The 16,963-nt window shown below is 44.4% G+C and overlaps 1 protein-coding gene and 1 long non-coding RNA gene across 3 annotated transcripts in view; one reads left to right on the top strand and one right to left on the bottom strand.

Annotated features, from left to right (window-relative positions):
• Positions 1 to 1,385, top strand: part of LOC138801306 (uncharacterized) — a 33,783-nt gene extending 32,398 nt beyond the window's left edge. For both annotated transcript variants that reach the window (XR_011364600.1, XR_011364599.1), the window contains one exon: positions 1,059 to 1,385. This is a non-coding gene — a long non-coding RNA (uncharacterized lncRNA). The remainder of the gene's footprint in view (positions 1 to 1,058) is intronic.
• A 2,122-nt stretch (positions 1,386 to 3,507) lies between these two features.
• NDUFAB1 (NADH:ubiquinone oxidoreductase subunit AB1) lies at positions 3,508 to 16,736 on the bottom strand. The gene is made up of 5 exons (XM_069982071.1): positions 16,523 to 16,736; positions 13,642 to 13,764; positions 10,676 to 10,763; positions 4,588 to 4,707; positions 3,508 to 3,673 (listed from the first exon to the last, which is right to left on the bottom strand). Exons 1-4 carry the CDS (start codon positions 16,667 to 16,669, stop codon positions 4,616 to 4,618), a joined length of 450 nt encoding a protein of 149 aa, XP_069838172.1. The 5' UTR covers positions 16,670 to 16,736; the 3' UTR covers positions 3,508 to 3,673; positions 4,588 to 4,615.
• Positions 16,737 to 16,963: the final 227 nt, after the last annotated feature.

The raw sequence follows: 16,963 nt of genomic DNA, 5'->3' as shown, positions 1-16,963 counted from the left end.
AAGCACTGTCATTAAGAAAACCTTGATATAAAGTGCAAAAAAGTAACAGCATCCAAGGTGGTCATGAGGAGCACAAAAAGGGAAAGCAACGTTTCAACCACTTGGGGTTTTCTCAAGCTTACCTTGATGCCATGAAAAGCATCTTATAACCGCCTTGGATGCTGTTCCTTTTTTGGACTTCATATCTGGGAGTTCCTAACAGGACTATAGAACTAGTAACTTGCTTCATCCAATTTTTATGCCTCTTTGACATACTTGCAACACAGCCTTGTGCTGATATAGGATTTTTTTATTTATTTTTATATTAAGGAAACCTTGACGACAAAAGTAATGGTAATGGATCTAACTGCTGTGACCCCCCCAAACTGATCAGAAGAACCAGCCCGAAGCAGCACATGGTAGCACATTTTAAGCCCCTATTTCAAAGGGCGATATTGAGGAGCAAACGAGCGCTGTCAGCACTTCTTTGCTCCTTGTTCCCCGCTCCCTGCCAGTGAGCAGGTGAGAGCCGCAGGGAGCTCTGGGCAGCCCATAGAAGATAGCAGCGGTCTGCTGTCCCCCACGCCTATTCCACGGAGCGACAGCAGCACATGGCTGCTATCCTGGTTGTCTTTCAACATGTTGAAAGACAAACGACAGCAATGATGTCATTCATGATGTCATTCATGATGACATGAATGATGATGTCATTCATGTCAGCTGATCATCGACCAATAATCGTTTAGAGTAATAGGGCCTTTACTCCCGGGCTTGCACCCCTGGTCCATCTAGTCTTATCTGCTGATAGATATATGTTTATCCCAGAAAGGTTTACATTCAGTTATGGTAGATTTACCTACCACATCTGCTGGAAGTTTGCTCCAAGCATGTAATACTCTTTTAGTAAAATTTTCTCGTTATGTTTCTGACCTTTCCGCCAACTAACCTCAGATTGTGGCCCCCTTTTTTATGTTTTTTTTTTTTTTATTTAATTAAAAACATTTCCCTCCTGAACCTTATTTAGTCCTTACATAGATATATAAAGGTTTCAATTATATCTCCTTTTTTTTTTCCTTCAGACTATACAGATTTAGATCCTTAAGTCCTTCCTGATTGTGGAATAGTTAAGAGGCAAACAGACAAAGAAATACCAGAAATCTGCTAATGTAATGGTGTTACCAGCGGTGAGATCCTCAGAGCTGCACGTGTGACTTCTCAGGTCTGGCACATCCGGGGAAGCTGTTGTAACACCTCTGTGTATGGTTGCGAGCGCTAGCACCATGGTGTTTACATGAAGCCGCTGAGCAGAAATGTACAATATGCAAGAAAAGAGAAACAGACAACCCTGGTCCTTGTATGTCCCTGACGTCCACACACGAATATAACAACCTGACTGCAGTAAAAGGTGGTCTGTTAACCTGTAGTCCGGAAATTAGAATTGTACTTCTGACTGGGCAGAGATATGGCACTGGAGAGAGTCCATGACTGTAGATCCCACTGACTGCTAAAGCATAAGATGCACACCAGCATTCAGAGGGATTATATGCCCCTTAAAGTGACTCTGTACCCATAATCTGACCCCCCCAAACCATTTGTACATTCAGATAGCTGCTTTTAATCCAAGATCTGTCCTGTGGTCCGTTCGGCAGGTGATGCAGTTATTGTCCTAAAAAACAACTTTTAAACTTGCAGCCCAATGTCCAACGGCTGTGGCTTGCAGTATCCGTGTCCTAACATTACACCACCCCTCCGTCCCTCCTCCCCACCCTCTTCATCATTAGGAATGCCACTGGAACATTTTCTCCTGTCTTAACACAGCACAGGTGCCTTAATGATCCAGCCCATGTTCAGTATTCACACAGCTCACAGCTGATAAATAGGAGACAATCTGCCTGGAGCATTCCTACAGATGTTTTAATAATCACATTAAATCCTATGAGTCTATTCAGACAATCCGTGCTGGGGAAAAACAGGACATATCATAACTGAGACGTGATCACAGCATAGAAGTCTATGGGATCCATATTTTTCACGGACATCACATCTGTGAGAAACACAGATCAAATTAAAGCGAACTAGTCAACCTTTTTTCAACATTTTGTGCAGATGCATAAATGGCTACAGATGCACCAGGACGCAATAACAGACCAAATTTCATGGATCACAAGAGTAAAGAGATGGGGGGGGGAAGGAAGGAAAAAAACAAAAAAACAAAAACTCATGCGGATTGGTAAAACAAACACTGAGGGGGAGATTTATCAAACATGGTGTAAAGTGAAACTGGCTCAGTCGCCCCTAGCAACCAATCAGATTCCACATTTCATTCCACAGACTCTTTAGAGAATCGAAGTTGGAATCTGATTGGTTGCTAGGGGCGACTAAGCCAGTTTCACTTTACACCATGTTTGATAAATCTCCACCTGAATGTGTATATCAGACTTTGAGCTGCACCATAGCCACAGGTCACCATGTCTCATTGCATTGTTTAGACTCCACCATGCAGCTAATGTAAGAGAATATGGTTACAGCCCAATAGCCACAAGTATATGATCCGATTTCTTGTGACCATCTGGTCATATCCATACACAATCCCACTGACATATGTGACAATGCAGCATTATTACCAGTGTCACAGCCAAAGTCCCCATGTAGCCCTAACCTTATGGCATAAGATGGAAATAACCCTTTAAGCACGGTTATAATGCATGCCTCATACCCACTGTATGGTCCCCCAGCACTGGAGGACTGCCCAGTATAGACTATGAGGCAGATCTACTAATCTCCTGTAAACTTAGACCAGAGAGGTCTTATAGATATATCAGGGTATCAAAATGACTAATTTAGTGCATCATGCTAGACATCTTTCACAGACAATTATCTAATGTTACACCAGCTACTGGTCAGCTCATTGTACAGCAAACTTTCTCAAGGCACCCTTTTACCCTCTAAACCACACCTCTTCGTCTAGTTAAAACTCAGGACAAGACATGTACACCAGGTTTTCAGGGGCGGGATTCTTCTGTATTCCATTTAGTAAGTCTCTCCCTATGTCATTTGGCTACTTGCAGGTCATACGTTGCTGGAAAGAACACAGGTCAGTGCACTTACATCTGCACCAAAACTCTTGGGTGGAGCACCACTATGACAGATCTGGCCCTGTGTCATTTACATTAGTATCTGATCCACTGTGAATACGTGTACAGACACTTTGCATCTGTGCAACATCCCAGTCGTAAAACATACAGCGGGCAGCAATGACCTAATAATCTACTACTGCCATTTTCACCAAAGTTAGATTACCCCAGAACTGCCATAGAACAGTGGTCCCCAACCTGGGACTCTTCAGATGGTTCATAGCCAACTGGGAGTTGTAGTTCGGCAACAGCTGGAGAGCTCCAGGTTGGGGACCAGAGCAGTAGAGTTCTACAGCTGGGCCAGGATGGGTAATATAAGAGCACGGTGTGTGAGAGGAATTTAGTTTTATGTCACAAATTTTATTTGAAATCTGGCCCACTGTAATGACGGATGGACAGGATAGTGGTTTGTTTATTTTTTTTTCTCTTTTTTTACATTTATTAAAGGCCAACACATTTGGACAAATTAAATACAGAATCCTGGAAGAAGTGGGTGACAGCAGCCACGATGCCACAGTCCCAGCATGCAGGCGAGGTCACAGCACGCCTAGCCCAGCAACCTGCAGGAGAAAGACAGCTGTAATAAAAGAACACTATAAAAAGGCAAAATACTTACAGCTATACAAACTAGAGGCACCTCTGCTTCCATGAATGGCTGTGTTGGGAACTGCAGGGCTGCTCTAGCCCTGGTCTCAGCATGGTTACACATCACCGATGCTGCTGCATGCAGATACTAAGCCTCCCCTGATGTCTATATATTACATGTTACCTTTAGAATATATATTCCACTTTGGGAACCTTTCTGTGTCAGTAGTGCTATAATTGGCTTGAGCAGCCCTGCAGTTCCCAACACAGCCATTCATGGCGGCATAAGGGCTGTTTTGCCCTTTACGGTTGCAAAAGTTATAATTTTATTAAAGCTTTATTATAGCTTGCAAAAACAGCACCACCCCTGTCCTCAGGTTGTGTGTGGTATTACATTTCAGCTCCATTAACTTTAATAGAACAGAGCTGAAAAACCCACATTCAAACTAAGTACAGGCGAGGCCTTATTTCTGAAAGAAAGCGGACATGTTTTTTTAAGGCTGGATAACCACCCTATCAACAAAGAAAGGGCTCCATTAACAAAATTCGCTCATTGTTATTCTGCGTTTGCTGCCACAGGACAGACAGGGTGAGTGTCAAGTGCCGGCACAGGAAGCTCAATACTCAGTGAAGAATCAGGGCCAAGGGCCGCTCTCCAAAAATCTGTTTTTCTGAAGAATTGAACTGCTTCCGCTTATCCAGCAATTGATATTTTATGACCTTTTCTTAACCGTAACTTATAAGAGAAAGTTATTCCTCATTCTGACGCTCACGCCCTTTTACCGATACAAATGCGCAATGCCGTAAAATGTAAAAGCAGGAGCAGGCTTTTATAGATGTGAAGACTGACTGAGTCAGTCGCGACTTGCAAAAGGGTCATCATACTTACAATGAACAGAGGAACTAACACATGTACTTCACTCGTATACATCCTTTTTGTCTGCAATGTAATCTACTATCTCCTGTGGGGTCATCAGCTTCTCACCATCGGCGTCTGGAATCTCGAAGCCTGCAAGGAATAAGATGGAGAGATGTATAGCGTAATAGTTCAATTCAGCCACTGACTGTGTGAATCACTCAGTTGAACGGCACTGACCCCCCCCCCCCCCCCCCCCCCTTCACTATGTGTGGCTCATCAGCGGTTGCAAAACTACAACCCCCATCATGCCCTGACAGCCTTCCCTTCGTCTGTACTCCGCCTAATGTGTGGTAGACCAGCGGTTGCAAAATTACAACCCCCATTATGCCCTGACAGCCTTAGTCTGTGTTCTGCCTAGGGCAGTGATAGCTAACCTTGACACTCCGGCTGTTGCAAAACTACAGTTCCCATCATGCCTGAACAACCAAAGATATGGCTTTGGCTACCCAGGCATGATGGGAGTTGTAGTTTTGCAACAGCTGGAGTGTCAAGGTTAGCCATCACTGGCATAGGGTCTGGCTCATCAGCAGTTGCAAAACTACAACCCCCATCATGCCCCGACAGCCTCCGGCTGTCGGGGCATGATGGGGGTTGCAGTTCGGCAACCGCTGGAGAGCCGCTCATTAGGAGGGAACACAGCTGCAACCGATTTCCACCATCTTCACCTATATGGAGATGAAAGCTCTGGATACGCTGCCTCCCTGCACGTGTTTACCGATGCTTGCGCTCAATCCAGTATCTTAGCAACTGGAGTGGGTGGCAGGAGGAGAGATCACAGCATGCAGGGAAAACATGTCACCGTGCCGGAGACTGTCCTAGTGACACAGATAATTAAAAGTAACCGTTCCTGAAAGGAATCCACAATGCAGCAGAAGGGCGAAGGTAAGGAGGAAGGAGACGAGAATGGACGGCATCATGGTCTTCTGCTGCACAGAGATTCTGAAAAAAAAACCTATATAGACTGTAGCATTAAAAAGCAAGCATAGAACTGAACCCATACCTACCCCCTTAAAGGGATGCCCCCCCCTAGACAGCCCTTTTATTTGCAGATTGCAGATGTCCTTGGCTGCTCATTTCTCTATACAGATAGACATCAATGTAATATATGGATGGCCTGAGGCTGCAGGAGGAGGGGGGTCCTGCCTAACATCATTGGACCCCACCGTATGAAAATGTCAGAGCATCGGGAAACCTCATGCCTAATCCAATATTGCTATACAGTGTAGGATTACAAAGACTAACAAACAAAAGGATGGGCACTGTATTATAGGAAATCTATTGGACTTTCACAGAAAGAGACAGGCAGCGATCCTTAGGGGATACTTTGCCTTTTGAAGTAAAAAGCAAATATGTGTGAGTTCACCCCCCTGTGTGTACAGTAATATTTGTTATTCCTATCACGTACGCCTCCCAGCAAAACCAAACCGCTGCTCAGATTTAAAAAATGCTTAAGTGCTCGCCACCTAGTGGCCTGTCAATGTAATGACGGTCATTTAAAAATCCCAGTGCTGTCCTATACAGGAGAACTGACCCAGTGGATACAGATTGTTTTAAGAAACGCCAGGGCTTGTTACAGCAAACCACTACAATATCATAGACAATGAGGGGAATACGGATTGGTCTCGTTGGACAATCTACATTAAAACTTTCCCAATGCATGATTGCTATAACCATCAAAGACCACTTCTCTGGGGAAGAGATAGTTCAGGGAAGGCAGTGTCTTCTCATAGGAAATAATGTAAATGTGTTTAATTGGTTCCACACCCCATAAAAAATTACCTACAGTACCCTTATATTGCATTGAAAAGTGCCCAGTTTAACCCCTTAGCGACCCATGATGTACCTGGTACGTCATGGTGCCGTTGGGGCGCTCTGAACGGCACCGCTCCCGGCTGCAATCTGCAGCCGGGCAGTGCCTCTATTAGCCGGCACAGGTCCCGTTGCCGCGCTGGCTAATTAAGCACTTCAATGCAGCTGTCAAACCTGACAGCTGCATTGAAGGGCTTCAGACCTCACATCCCTGGTGTCTAGTGGGACTGTTCTCCCCCCCGCAGTTCTTCTGCCCGTATCGGGCCTCAGCGTCGCAATGACGCTGATCCTGCCTCGGCATTAGATTGCTGTGGCCTGCAGCAGGCCAAAGCAATCTATGACCGATCTAATCGATCTTTGCTGTGTATATACACAGCATTGATCTCTATGAGAGATCAGTGCTGTCTATATACAAGTCCCCCAGGGGGACTTCTAGTTGAAGTAAAAAAAAAAAAAAGGGTTTTTATTAATAAAAAATCCCCTCCCCTAATAAAAGTCCAAATCACCCCCCTTTTCCCATTTTATTAATATAAAATAAATTTGCTATCGCCGCGCACGTAATCGCCCGAACTATTAAATCGCGTCGCGTCAGTAATATGTATATATACATTCATGTACTGACGGGGGTAGTGTGAGCGGGAGCGCTGCAGGGAGAGCCATCCCACTCACATCAGTCTTCGGGGCCGCAGATAATGAGTCAGCGCCGATCCTGCAGTCGACTCATTAACCCCTTAAACGCCACGATCTACAGCGATCGCAGGCTTTAAGGTGCTCAGTGACAGATCAAGCATCTGATTGGGACATGGCTGCGGGGGTCCTGATCGCATGTGCCGACAGGCGGGGAGAAGCTCCTTACCTCCCTCGTGTCGGATCGGCGATCTATGTGTAGAGTCTGCTCTAAGGCAGGCTCTATACATAGATCGCGAACAACACTGATCTATGCTATGACATCTTTGAGAGTGATAAAAGTGTAATAAAAAAAAGTTTTCAAAAGTATTAAAAAAAAAAAAAACTTTATAACCCCCCCCCCCCCCCCCCCATAAAAGTTTAAAAGACCCCCTTACCCATTATAGACAACAGTAGGGGGAAAGTGGCCATGCTTTTGTAGCACTGGATAACCCCTTTAAGTTATATAATCACAAAAAAAATTAATAAAGAGCAAATCAAAAATTTTCTGTTACACCAATATAATAAAAACAAAAGATCATGGCGCAAAAAAATGACACCCCGACCAGCCCTGTAGGTGGAAACATAAAAGCGCTATGGCTCTTAGAAGGCGGGGAAGCACATTGCATTAATTTGACCCGGACTTTTGTGCATCAAAAGAGCTCTGTTTTGAAGGGGTTAAAGAACAGCACTATACTGTACAGCACATTAGATACAAGAAACATTCAACAAAACCAGCAATTATAGTACAGTAGTCACTAACTCCTCACTCATCTGTAGAGTCCCCCACCCATCCCAGCACTGTAATGGATGGGAGATGATGGTGCACTGCCTGTACTACTACTGTACTGTACATGCACTCCAGCAGTCTTATATAGTACAGGATGGGGGGTGGTGGTGCACTGACTGTACTACTACTGTACTGTACATGCACTCCAGCCGTCTTATAATACAATACTGTACTGTATGTGAAGCCTCACTAGTGCTAAACTCACCAGGTACAACGCACCATCCACGCTCTCAAAAACACTCAAGATACCGAGTACTTCAAGACTGGGGGCCCAAAAAGTGTTTGAGAACCGAGCAAGAGTTGGCAGCATTGCCTCTCTGGAGAGGGCTCAGGTGGAGAAGAGGAAGACTTGACTCCCCAGGGAAGCTTGTTACCATGTACAGACTATTACCACACAGACAGTTACTCCACCAGAACGTCCCCTGATCTCTGGCAGCATGCAATGTATCCTGCTGTGCAGGGTTTAGGGTATGACCACACGCACATAATCCGCAGCTGATAAACCTTAGGATATATTCACACACTGTAGATCAGTTGCACAACGTGCAGAGTTCTGCACTAAATAAGGCAATGTGTATAAAATCAGGTGCAGATCTGCTTAATGAACCTGCAGCGTCTTTACTTAGCCTACATACACAGTGTGAATAAAGCCATAAAGTGTGATATGGTGCAGCCGTCTGAGAGATGGAGGTATACAGAGTCTCCTCATGACACAGGGCCATAATGTGATGGGAACAGGGTCTTATATTCGTAATATCTTGTAAGTAAAACAAGCTTGCATGCCCATCCCACCCCCAAAAAACGTGGCTCTCCATATTCTCGGAATAGTTTTTTTTTTTTGTATAATGGCTTTTTAAACATACACAATTATTGTATAATGTGCTTTTTCTTTAAAGCGGATGTTTTATCAGGTACATTGCTTTAAGATTTTTACGTGCGCCGTTCTATTCCCGACACCAAGCACTGGAGGTGGGTCCGCTTGCTCCCAGTGTGACTATCTCCCCTCCGTGACGGGGCAACATTGATTCTTATATAGGATAGGTGATACAGATGATAGGACTAAAAATATGCAATTCTGGCATTTGACTTCATTTTTCGTTGCCGGCCACCATGTTGGATCAATAATGGTTTATTGTGATAATTCAGACAATACTGCACACAATATCAAATATGGTTTGTGGGATTTTTTTACTGTTTATTTAAAATATGGGAAATGGAGGGTGATTTATACTTTTATAGGGTGAAGCTTTTTGTACGCTTAGATAATTTTTTATTTCATTTTTAACACTTTTTAAGCCCCGCTTGGGGACTATAATGTGCAATATCCAGCAGTGAGATCGAGACCAGCACTACATGCAGTGATTGCTGGGCCGCCTGCCTTAAGGCGTATTGGTGATCATTACAAGGCTAAAGGGGTTCTACGGCCAAAAAAAAAATAATTCAAAATCAACTGGTACCAAAAAGTTAGATTTGTAATTTACTTCTATTAAAAAAATTCTCAATCCTGCCAATACTTAGCTGCTGTATGTCCTGCAGAAAGTGGTGGATTCTTCCCAGTTGGACACAGTGCTCTCTGCTGCCACCTCTGTCCATCAGGAACTGTCCAGAGCGGGAGAGGGTTTTCTATAGGGATTTGCTATTGCTCTGGACAGCTCCTGACATGGACAGAGGTGGCAGCAGAGAGCACTGTCAGACTGTCAGAAAGGAATCCCCCACTTCCTGCAGGATATACAGCTGCTGATAAGTACTGGAAGTCTTGAGATTTTTTAGTAGAAGTATTTTACAAATCTATAACTCCAGTTAAATTAACATTTATATATATTAAACAAAACACACCACAATAAAGCAGCAATACATCTGTTCGCCTTTCCCCTGCAGATTATTGAGCCTAATCAGTCTCCTGTAGCTCCTGGCCCTGTGACATTACGATCCAGCTCAGAGATGCCCACTCAGCCAGCCAGGGAGTGAGGGGAGACACCTCTGGACATTACCTGGGCACAGTCCAGTGAAACTGAAATGAGGTGGATCCACTGTATAATTATTATTTTAAGGAGGGTCTTGGGGTTTCAGATGTGCTCCTAGCAAACCACCAGAGGACCCATTATGGCTTGCATGCAGCTGGCAGCATGTTTGGTACTCCCAAATCTCCACTGACAATTATGTTGGTGAAGGAAGGGTCTAGGAACGCCAAAGATTCGTGTGTATGGAGAAGCAGGAAGTGTTTATAGATTATCTGGTTCCAGTAGTCCGCCCATTCTATTTGTTACTCTGGTTGCCTATCACTGGACGCTCTCCAGCCCCTTCCTTTCTTTCAATATCTGTACAATATCCTTTGTGCCGCCTGCCTAGTGGTTTGCACAAAAATGTAGCACTATGGCACCAAATGGTTTGTACTGTGGCGTAGAACTACGCCCCTTTGGATGCCCCATGACCTTATCTGCCTTTGCAACTGCTGCCTAACATTAGCTGCCACAGTCAGCTATAAAATGCCTTTTCTGTTAGTTTTGGCCAGTTAAATCTTGGATTTCCCCATCCCAAGTACAAATTAAAAAAAAAAAAAAAAAAAAGCCTCTCCAAGATTTTTGCAAGATATACTAACCAACCATCCACCCATACTTATCTAAGCCCACCATACTGGTTTCCGGTAGGAATACATATGTGCACATCTGTAATAGAAAATGTTTTGTGTGTGTATATGTATATACACACACACACACATTAATATATATAATATACACACACACACACACACAGACATATACACACACATATACTAAAAGGAATTCTTCTTACCAAACTCATCCTCCATTGCCATTATTATCTCAACTTGGTCCAAACTATCCAATCCCAGGTCTTTCATGAAGTGGGAGCCGATTGACAGCTGGAAGGAAAGGGAAGCAGCAATAAGTATGGCTAATGGAGCAGAGCATTATGGATCCCTATAGTGCAGATACAATAGTGATCCAGTTCATAGAGAAGAGAACTATAAGACATTTGGGGGAAAAACAAAAAAACAAAGCTGTATAAAAGCATTGCGTGAATGGGACTGTATGGCTTAGTATAAGGGACACATTCTATATAGAAAGAATGCAGATCTAAAATGCATAAAGCCAAGTCCACCAGATCAATCCTATTGAGAAAAGAATTTTCTCCTATACAATGACTTACATTTCCAAAAACTAACAGCACCATTAAAGCGACTCTGTACACACAATCTGACCCCCCAAATATTCTGTTGGGCACAGGGCTGCAAGTTTAAAAGTTGTTTTTTAGGACAATAACTGCATCAACTGCTGAACGGACGCTAGGACAGATCTTGGATTAAAAGCAGCTATCCGAAGGTACAAGCGGTTTGGGGGGGGGGGGGGGGGGGGGGGGGATATAGATTGTGGGTAGAGTCACTTTAAAGGGAAACTTAACAGCAGGTTCCTACATATGAAGTTGCAGGTATAAACATTTATAATGAAGTGACGTCTTTTTCCCCTCAGCTCTCAAGATTCAACATGCTGTTATTGTACAAGCATTGGATCTACGGCCAGGGGGATGTCACTACATTAGACATACATACATATGCATAAGTAGGAGGTGCAGAAGAGGCTTAGCAGACCAATGCACTGAAGAAAGTCCTCAGTGCACCAAGGGACCTCATTTACATATTACAATTATTATAATGTATAAAGAAATGGCGTTACAGATCACCGGACAATGCTTCTCTTAGGGGTTTAGCATCAAAATGCCTATAGGTACATATCTTTTAGCCAGGCTATGTACCTAGTTTCCCTTAAAAGGGGTTGTTCACCTTTTTTTTTTCTTTCAAATCAACTGGTGCCAGAAAGTTATATAGATTTGTAGTTTACTTCTATTAAAAAAATCTTAACCCTTCCTATACTTATCAGCTGCTGTATGTCCTGCAGGGAGTGGTGTATTCTTTCCAGTCTGGAGAACAGGAAAGGTTTACTATGGGGATTTGCTACTACTCTGGACAGTTCCTGATATGGACAGAGGTGGCAGCGGAGAGCACTGTGTCAGACTGGAGAGAATACATCACTTCCTGCAGGACATACAGCAGCTGATAAGTACTTAAGGACTTTTAACCCCTTAAGGTCAAAGCCTATTTTCGTTTTTGCGCTTTTGCTTATTCCATTTTAAGTTTAAAAGTCCATAGCGCTTGCATTTTTACACCTAGAGACGTATATGAGCGCTTATTTTTTGCGAAACCAATTGTACTTTGCAATGACAGGCATAATTTTTCCATAACATATGCTGCAAAACCGGAAAAAAATCATTTGCGCTGTCAAATTGAAAAAAAAACGAATTTGTTTTGATTTCGGGGAGTTTTGCATTTACGCCGTCCGTCCTATGGTAAAACTGACTTGTTATGCATGTTCCTCAAGTCGTTACGATTACAACGATATATAACATGTATAACTTATATTGTATCTGATGGCCTGTAAAAAATTCAAACCATTGTTAACAAATATACGTTCCTTAAAACCGCTCCATTCCCAGGCTTATAGCGCTTTTATCCTTTGGTCTATGGGGCTGTGCGAGGTGTCAGTTTTTGCGCCATGATGTGTTCTTTCTATCGGTACCTTGATTGCGCATATAGGACTTTTTGATCGTTTTTTATTACATTTTTTCTGGATTTGATGCGACCAAAAATGCGCAATTTTGCACTTTGGAATTTTTTTGCGCTGACGCCGTTTACCGTGCGAGATCAGGAATGTGATTAATTAATAGTTCGGGCGATTACGCGCGCGGCGATACTAAATATGTTTATTTATTAATTTATATTTATAAAATGGGAAAAGGGGGGTGATTTGGACTTTTATTAGGGGAGGGGATTTTTTATTAATAAAAACACTTTTTTACTTTTTTTTTTACTGTAACTAGAAGCCCCCCTGGGGGACTTGTATATAGACAGCACTGATCTCTCATAGAGATCAATGCTGTGTATATACACAGCAAAGATCGATTAGATCGGTCATAGATTACTATGGCCTGCTGCAGGCCATAGCAATCTATTGCCGAGCCGGGATCAGCGTCATTCCGACGCTGAGGCCCGGCACGGGCAGAAGAACGGGGGGGATGCGATCGCGGGGGGGAGATCCGTCCCACTAGACACCAGGGACGTGAGGTCTGAAGCCTCTAAGTGCAGCTGTCAGGTTTGACAACTGCACTTAGAGGCTTAATTAGCCGGCGCGGCAACGGGACCCGCGCCGGCTAATAGAGGCCCTGGACGGCTGTACCTATCAGCCGGGATCAGCGCCGTTTAGAGCGGGGTCCCGGCGGGACCCCGCTCTGAACACCCCGAGCGGCACCATGACGTATACGATACGTCATGGGTCGCTAAGGGGTTAAATAGAAGTAAATTTCAGATCTCTGGCAATTTCTGACACCAGTTTATTTGAAAGAAAATAAATTTTGGTGAACAACCCTATTTAAAGCATTACTAGAATTTCACAAAACATTTGACTTGTCAGACAAGTCAAAAGTTTTGATCAGTTGGAGTCTGGATGTTCATGATCTCTACAAGCTGCCAGCTATGGGGCAAGTGAAATAAGGGGTCCCAGTAGTTGCAGACCTTGCAGGAGAAGTTACTATAACTTGGAATACCCCTTTAACTCGGCGGCTTGATGCAACGCCTGGATGACATTTCCTAAAATTGAGCGAGTTTACTGTGTGACTTGTGTAGACGGCATTACAGGACAGTGTGAATAAACCCAACACAACTCCCATAATGCATCAGCCATACTCACCTTTTCTGGGTCAACCTTATCATACAACTTCAATACATATAATACTCTCTCGGAGATGGCCTCCAGGGTGAGGGGAGGAGGGCCACTGTACTGGCGACATGACTGATATAAGGAGCCGGAGACCTGCGGAGACAAGACATGTGGTATCGCATTTATAATCAGCACAGATAGCTTTTTCCTGAGAAGGTAAAAAAACTATTTATTTTTTTTGGACAATGAATTCTGCATTACTTCTATATACTTTGTATTTGAGATAATCGCCAGAACCTGACACATATAGAAGGGAACAGATTCTCTCTCAGTGGTGCGTTTACACAGAGAAATTTATCTGACAGATTTTTAAAGCCAAAGCCAGGAATGGATTTGAGAAAAGGAGTAATCTCAGTCTTTCATTTATGACCTGCTCTGTTTATAGTCTGTTCCTGGCTTTGGCTTCAAATATCTGTCAGATAAATCTGTTTGTGTAAAGGCACCCTTAGACTTTGGGCCTGTAACTTCAGTCGATCGTAGCCTGGAAATAAGATGGACCCATCAGATAAACCTATGTTGGGCATGTCAAGGAGAGAGGAACGGGCCTAATTTGCACAGGAGGGGTGACATGGTACTGTGGGCATATATTTGGGTGAATCGCTCTCAGGGGTTTGATGTGAAGCTGAAAGGCATGTCTCTCCGCCCGTGCCTCAGACTGCATTCTATGGTCGGGCGGATTCTGCTGTCCACCGAAAGAACTGACAGTCACTTCTTTTGGCGGACAGCGGTATCGGCCTGACCATAGAATGGTGTCTATGGCACAGGCAGAGATGTGTACTGCAACGGAATCCACAGGAACTTATCCTCACAGATTCCGTTGTGTGAACCCACCCTAATGAAGTAAGAACATATCACCAGGATATGATGTGAGGTTACAACTGATTGGGATCTGAGACGCAGATTGATCTGTTCTCTTCTGAGATCTCCCTGCCCAGCAGCCCCTGACTAACCAGCTATACAGGAACACTAGCCTGCCCCTTCTCTCTCACAATCAGTGGGGGTCCCATAGGTGATAAAGCGATAGCAGATTTGTGCGATATGCAGTCAGGTTGGGAGATGGCAATATTTGTCACAGAAATCTCTAAGACTGCCCTTCATCTGAATGGATATAGCAGGAACCGGGACATACTTACTGAAAAAACCCTCCCATTGAGATGAATGAGAAGGACTTTTCACTCTCAAATGTACGCAACTGATCTGTCACATGTGATGGGAAAATTATTTTTGTACAGGCGGCTGTCAGAGCGATCGGCACAGTATGTATGTGGGAACGTTTGGCAATGGGATGCCACATCTGCTCTATCATATTGGATGCCCACTCTTACTTGGCAGCTCTCTGCTCTGGCACATATGGCGGACAACACCCTTCTAGGACATGTTTGCTCCCATGACCCAAAACGTAAAGATGAAAAGACATTATTATATATATATTATCAGTGAAGGCACCAGAATGGCTGACATCAATCAAAAGTGGAGCGCATGGGACGGATGTAGAAGAAAAAGAAAAGTGAATGACTCCAATTAGACAAGATGCTCCCTGTGAGTAACTAGATGTAACTGCACTGTAATCTTACAGGCTCTGTATGGGTTGTAGAGGGAATAATGGTGCTCAGTGTGGCATTTTATAAAGGCCTCGTTGGTGATATTGTTTGTATACTCTAAGGGGTATTTTTAAACTCTGCTGAGGAAAGAGCTGCCATCACCTGGATAGGGCATTGGTGTGGTACAGGATTTGTCACATGATGTAAGGAGACTTATTGCCCCAGACAGACTCATCAGATAATCAAGAAAGGGGTTTGCACAACATTACCACCCACCATGCTGGAAAAACAAATCTGTTTGCTCTCAGTGAATATTAAAGGCAGCAAACCCATCCTGCACACAGACTGGATCAGTGTTCCTTAAAAGGGGGATTCAATGCAAACATAACATTTGATACATTGCTGCCCATGGGGAGACTAACAACTCCTTCCATACTTATTACCTATTCAGTCTCCTTCCCCCAGTTCTCAGCTGCTGCTTTCTACCAAAGACACAAATCTGTGTGTGAGTTTTTCTCTCCGCCCCCCTCCCTTTCTGAGACTGCTGATGTAAACAAGTCCCTGACAGGCTGTATCTGCAACATTGTAGCTTCTTTGTAATACTGGGAGGGTTAATCACAGTGAGTTCATTATAAACTTGACCTCAGAATAATCCCCTCCCACCATTACAAAGAAGCTACAATGTTGCAGGTAAAGCCTGCCAGGGATCTGCCTACATAAGCCATCTCAGAAGGAAGATGGAGAGAAAAACTCATGCACAGATTTTTGTGTCTTCAGCAGAAAGAAGCAGCTCATAACTGGGAGAAGGAGACTGAATAGATAATAACAATTATGGAAAGAATTGTTAGTCTCGCCACGGGCAGCAACATATCAAAATGTAATGTTTGAGTGGAATACCCCTTTAACCTTCAGATCTCCAGCATTATTACTTCTCAGAGGGAACTTGCTCTGATGTATAACCCATCACCTGTCCTCCATGAAGGGAATTATAACAGTCTAACAGCTGGAGCCACTATAACACTGGCATCCACACAGATAAAGGAGGAGATCACACTCCACTATAAAATGATAATTTTTTTTCTTTAACCGCAAAATCCTAGAGAGTTTAATAAAAATGAACAATTCCTTAAAATCAGTATATCCCTATGGAGCTGCACATGTCAGGACACTACAGTCAGGACATGCAGGGGAGCCCACGTGACCCTGCGCCCTGGGGTCCCTCATGTATAATGCCGGATACACACAGCCCCCCCCCGGAGCCCAGGTGACCCCTGGCTGGCCTTGTCCGTCCCCCGGCCCCCGTGCTGTACCTGTGTGCCGAGGACCGGGGCGCTGGCTGTAGCTCTGGCCAGGGAGGAGCGCTGCCTGCAGGCGGAGGAGGTGAGGGCAGGCACGGAGCGCCGGGGCAGGGGGCGCACTGCTGCGCGGACACACACACAGAGGACACGGGACGCCATGGCTGACAGCCGCTACCCACACTGCACCGCGGCCTGGAGGGGGACTCAGCGACTTCCGGCAGGCGAGCGAGAGCGGCCCGGGAACCATAGACACGTGCCCGGAAGGAGATAGAAGAGCCGCACGGCAGAACCGAGAGCCGGGCTCCAAACTGATATAATAATTAGATTTCCCACTATACTGCGAGGGAACTTAGTGATCACAAGCCCGACTGCGAATTCTACGTCATATAGAGGAGTCACTCCGCCATCTTGTTACACCCATATTATATGTGTGACGCCATCCTGGTACACCCA

This window comes from Dendropsophus ebraccatus, chromosome 9 (assembly GCF_027789765.1).
Source record: "Dendropsophus ebraccatus isolate aDenEbr1 chromosome 9, aDenEbr1.pat, whole genome shotgun sequence".
Taxonomy (NCBI): domain Eukaryota; kingdom Metazoa; phylum Chordata; class Amphibia; order Anura; family Hylidae; genus Dendropsophus; species Dendropsophus ebraccatus.
Note: the sequence above shows the minus strand (reverse complement) of the source record. Positions and strands in the feature narration are given on the sequence as shown.

Excerpts from the sequence above, each read along its gene's own strand:
- NDUFAB1 (XM_069982071.1), bottom strand. The coding sequence starts at position 16,669 with ATGGCGTCCCGTGTCCTCTGTGTGTGTGTCCGCGCAGCAGTGCGCCCC. Across the intron at positions 10,764-13,641 it reads ATAAGGTTGACCCAGAAAAG|CTGTCAATCGGCTCCCACTT; the intron begins GTGAGTATGGCT and ends CTTTCCTTCCAG. Across the intron at positions 4,708-10,675 it reads GGCAATGGAGGATGAGTTTG|GCTTCGAGATTCCAGACGCC; the intron begins GTAAGAAGAATT and ends TATTCCTTGCAG.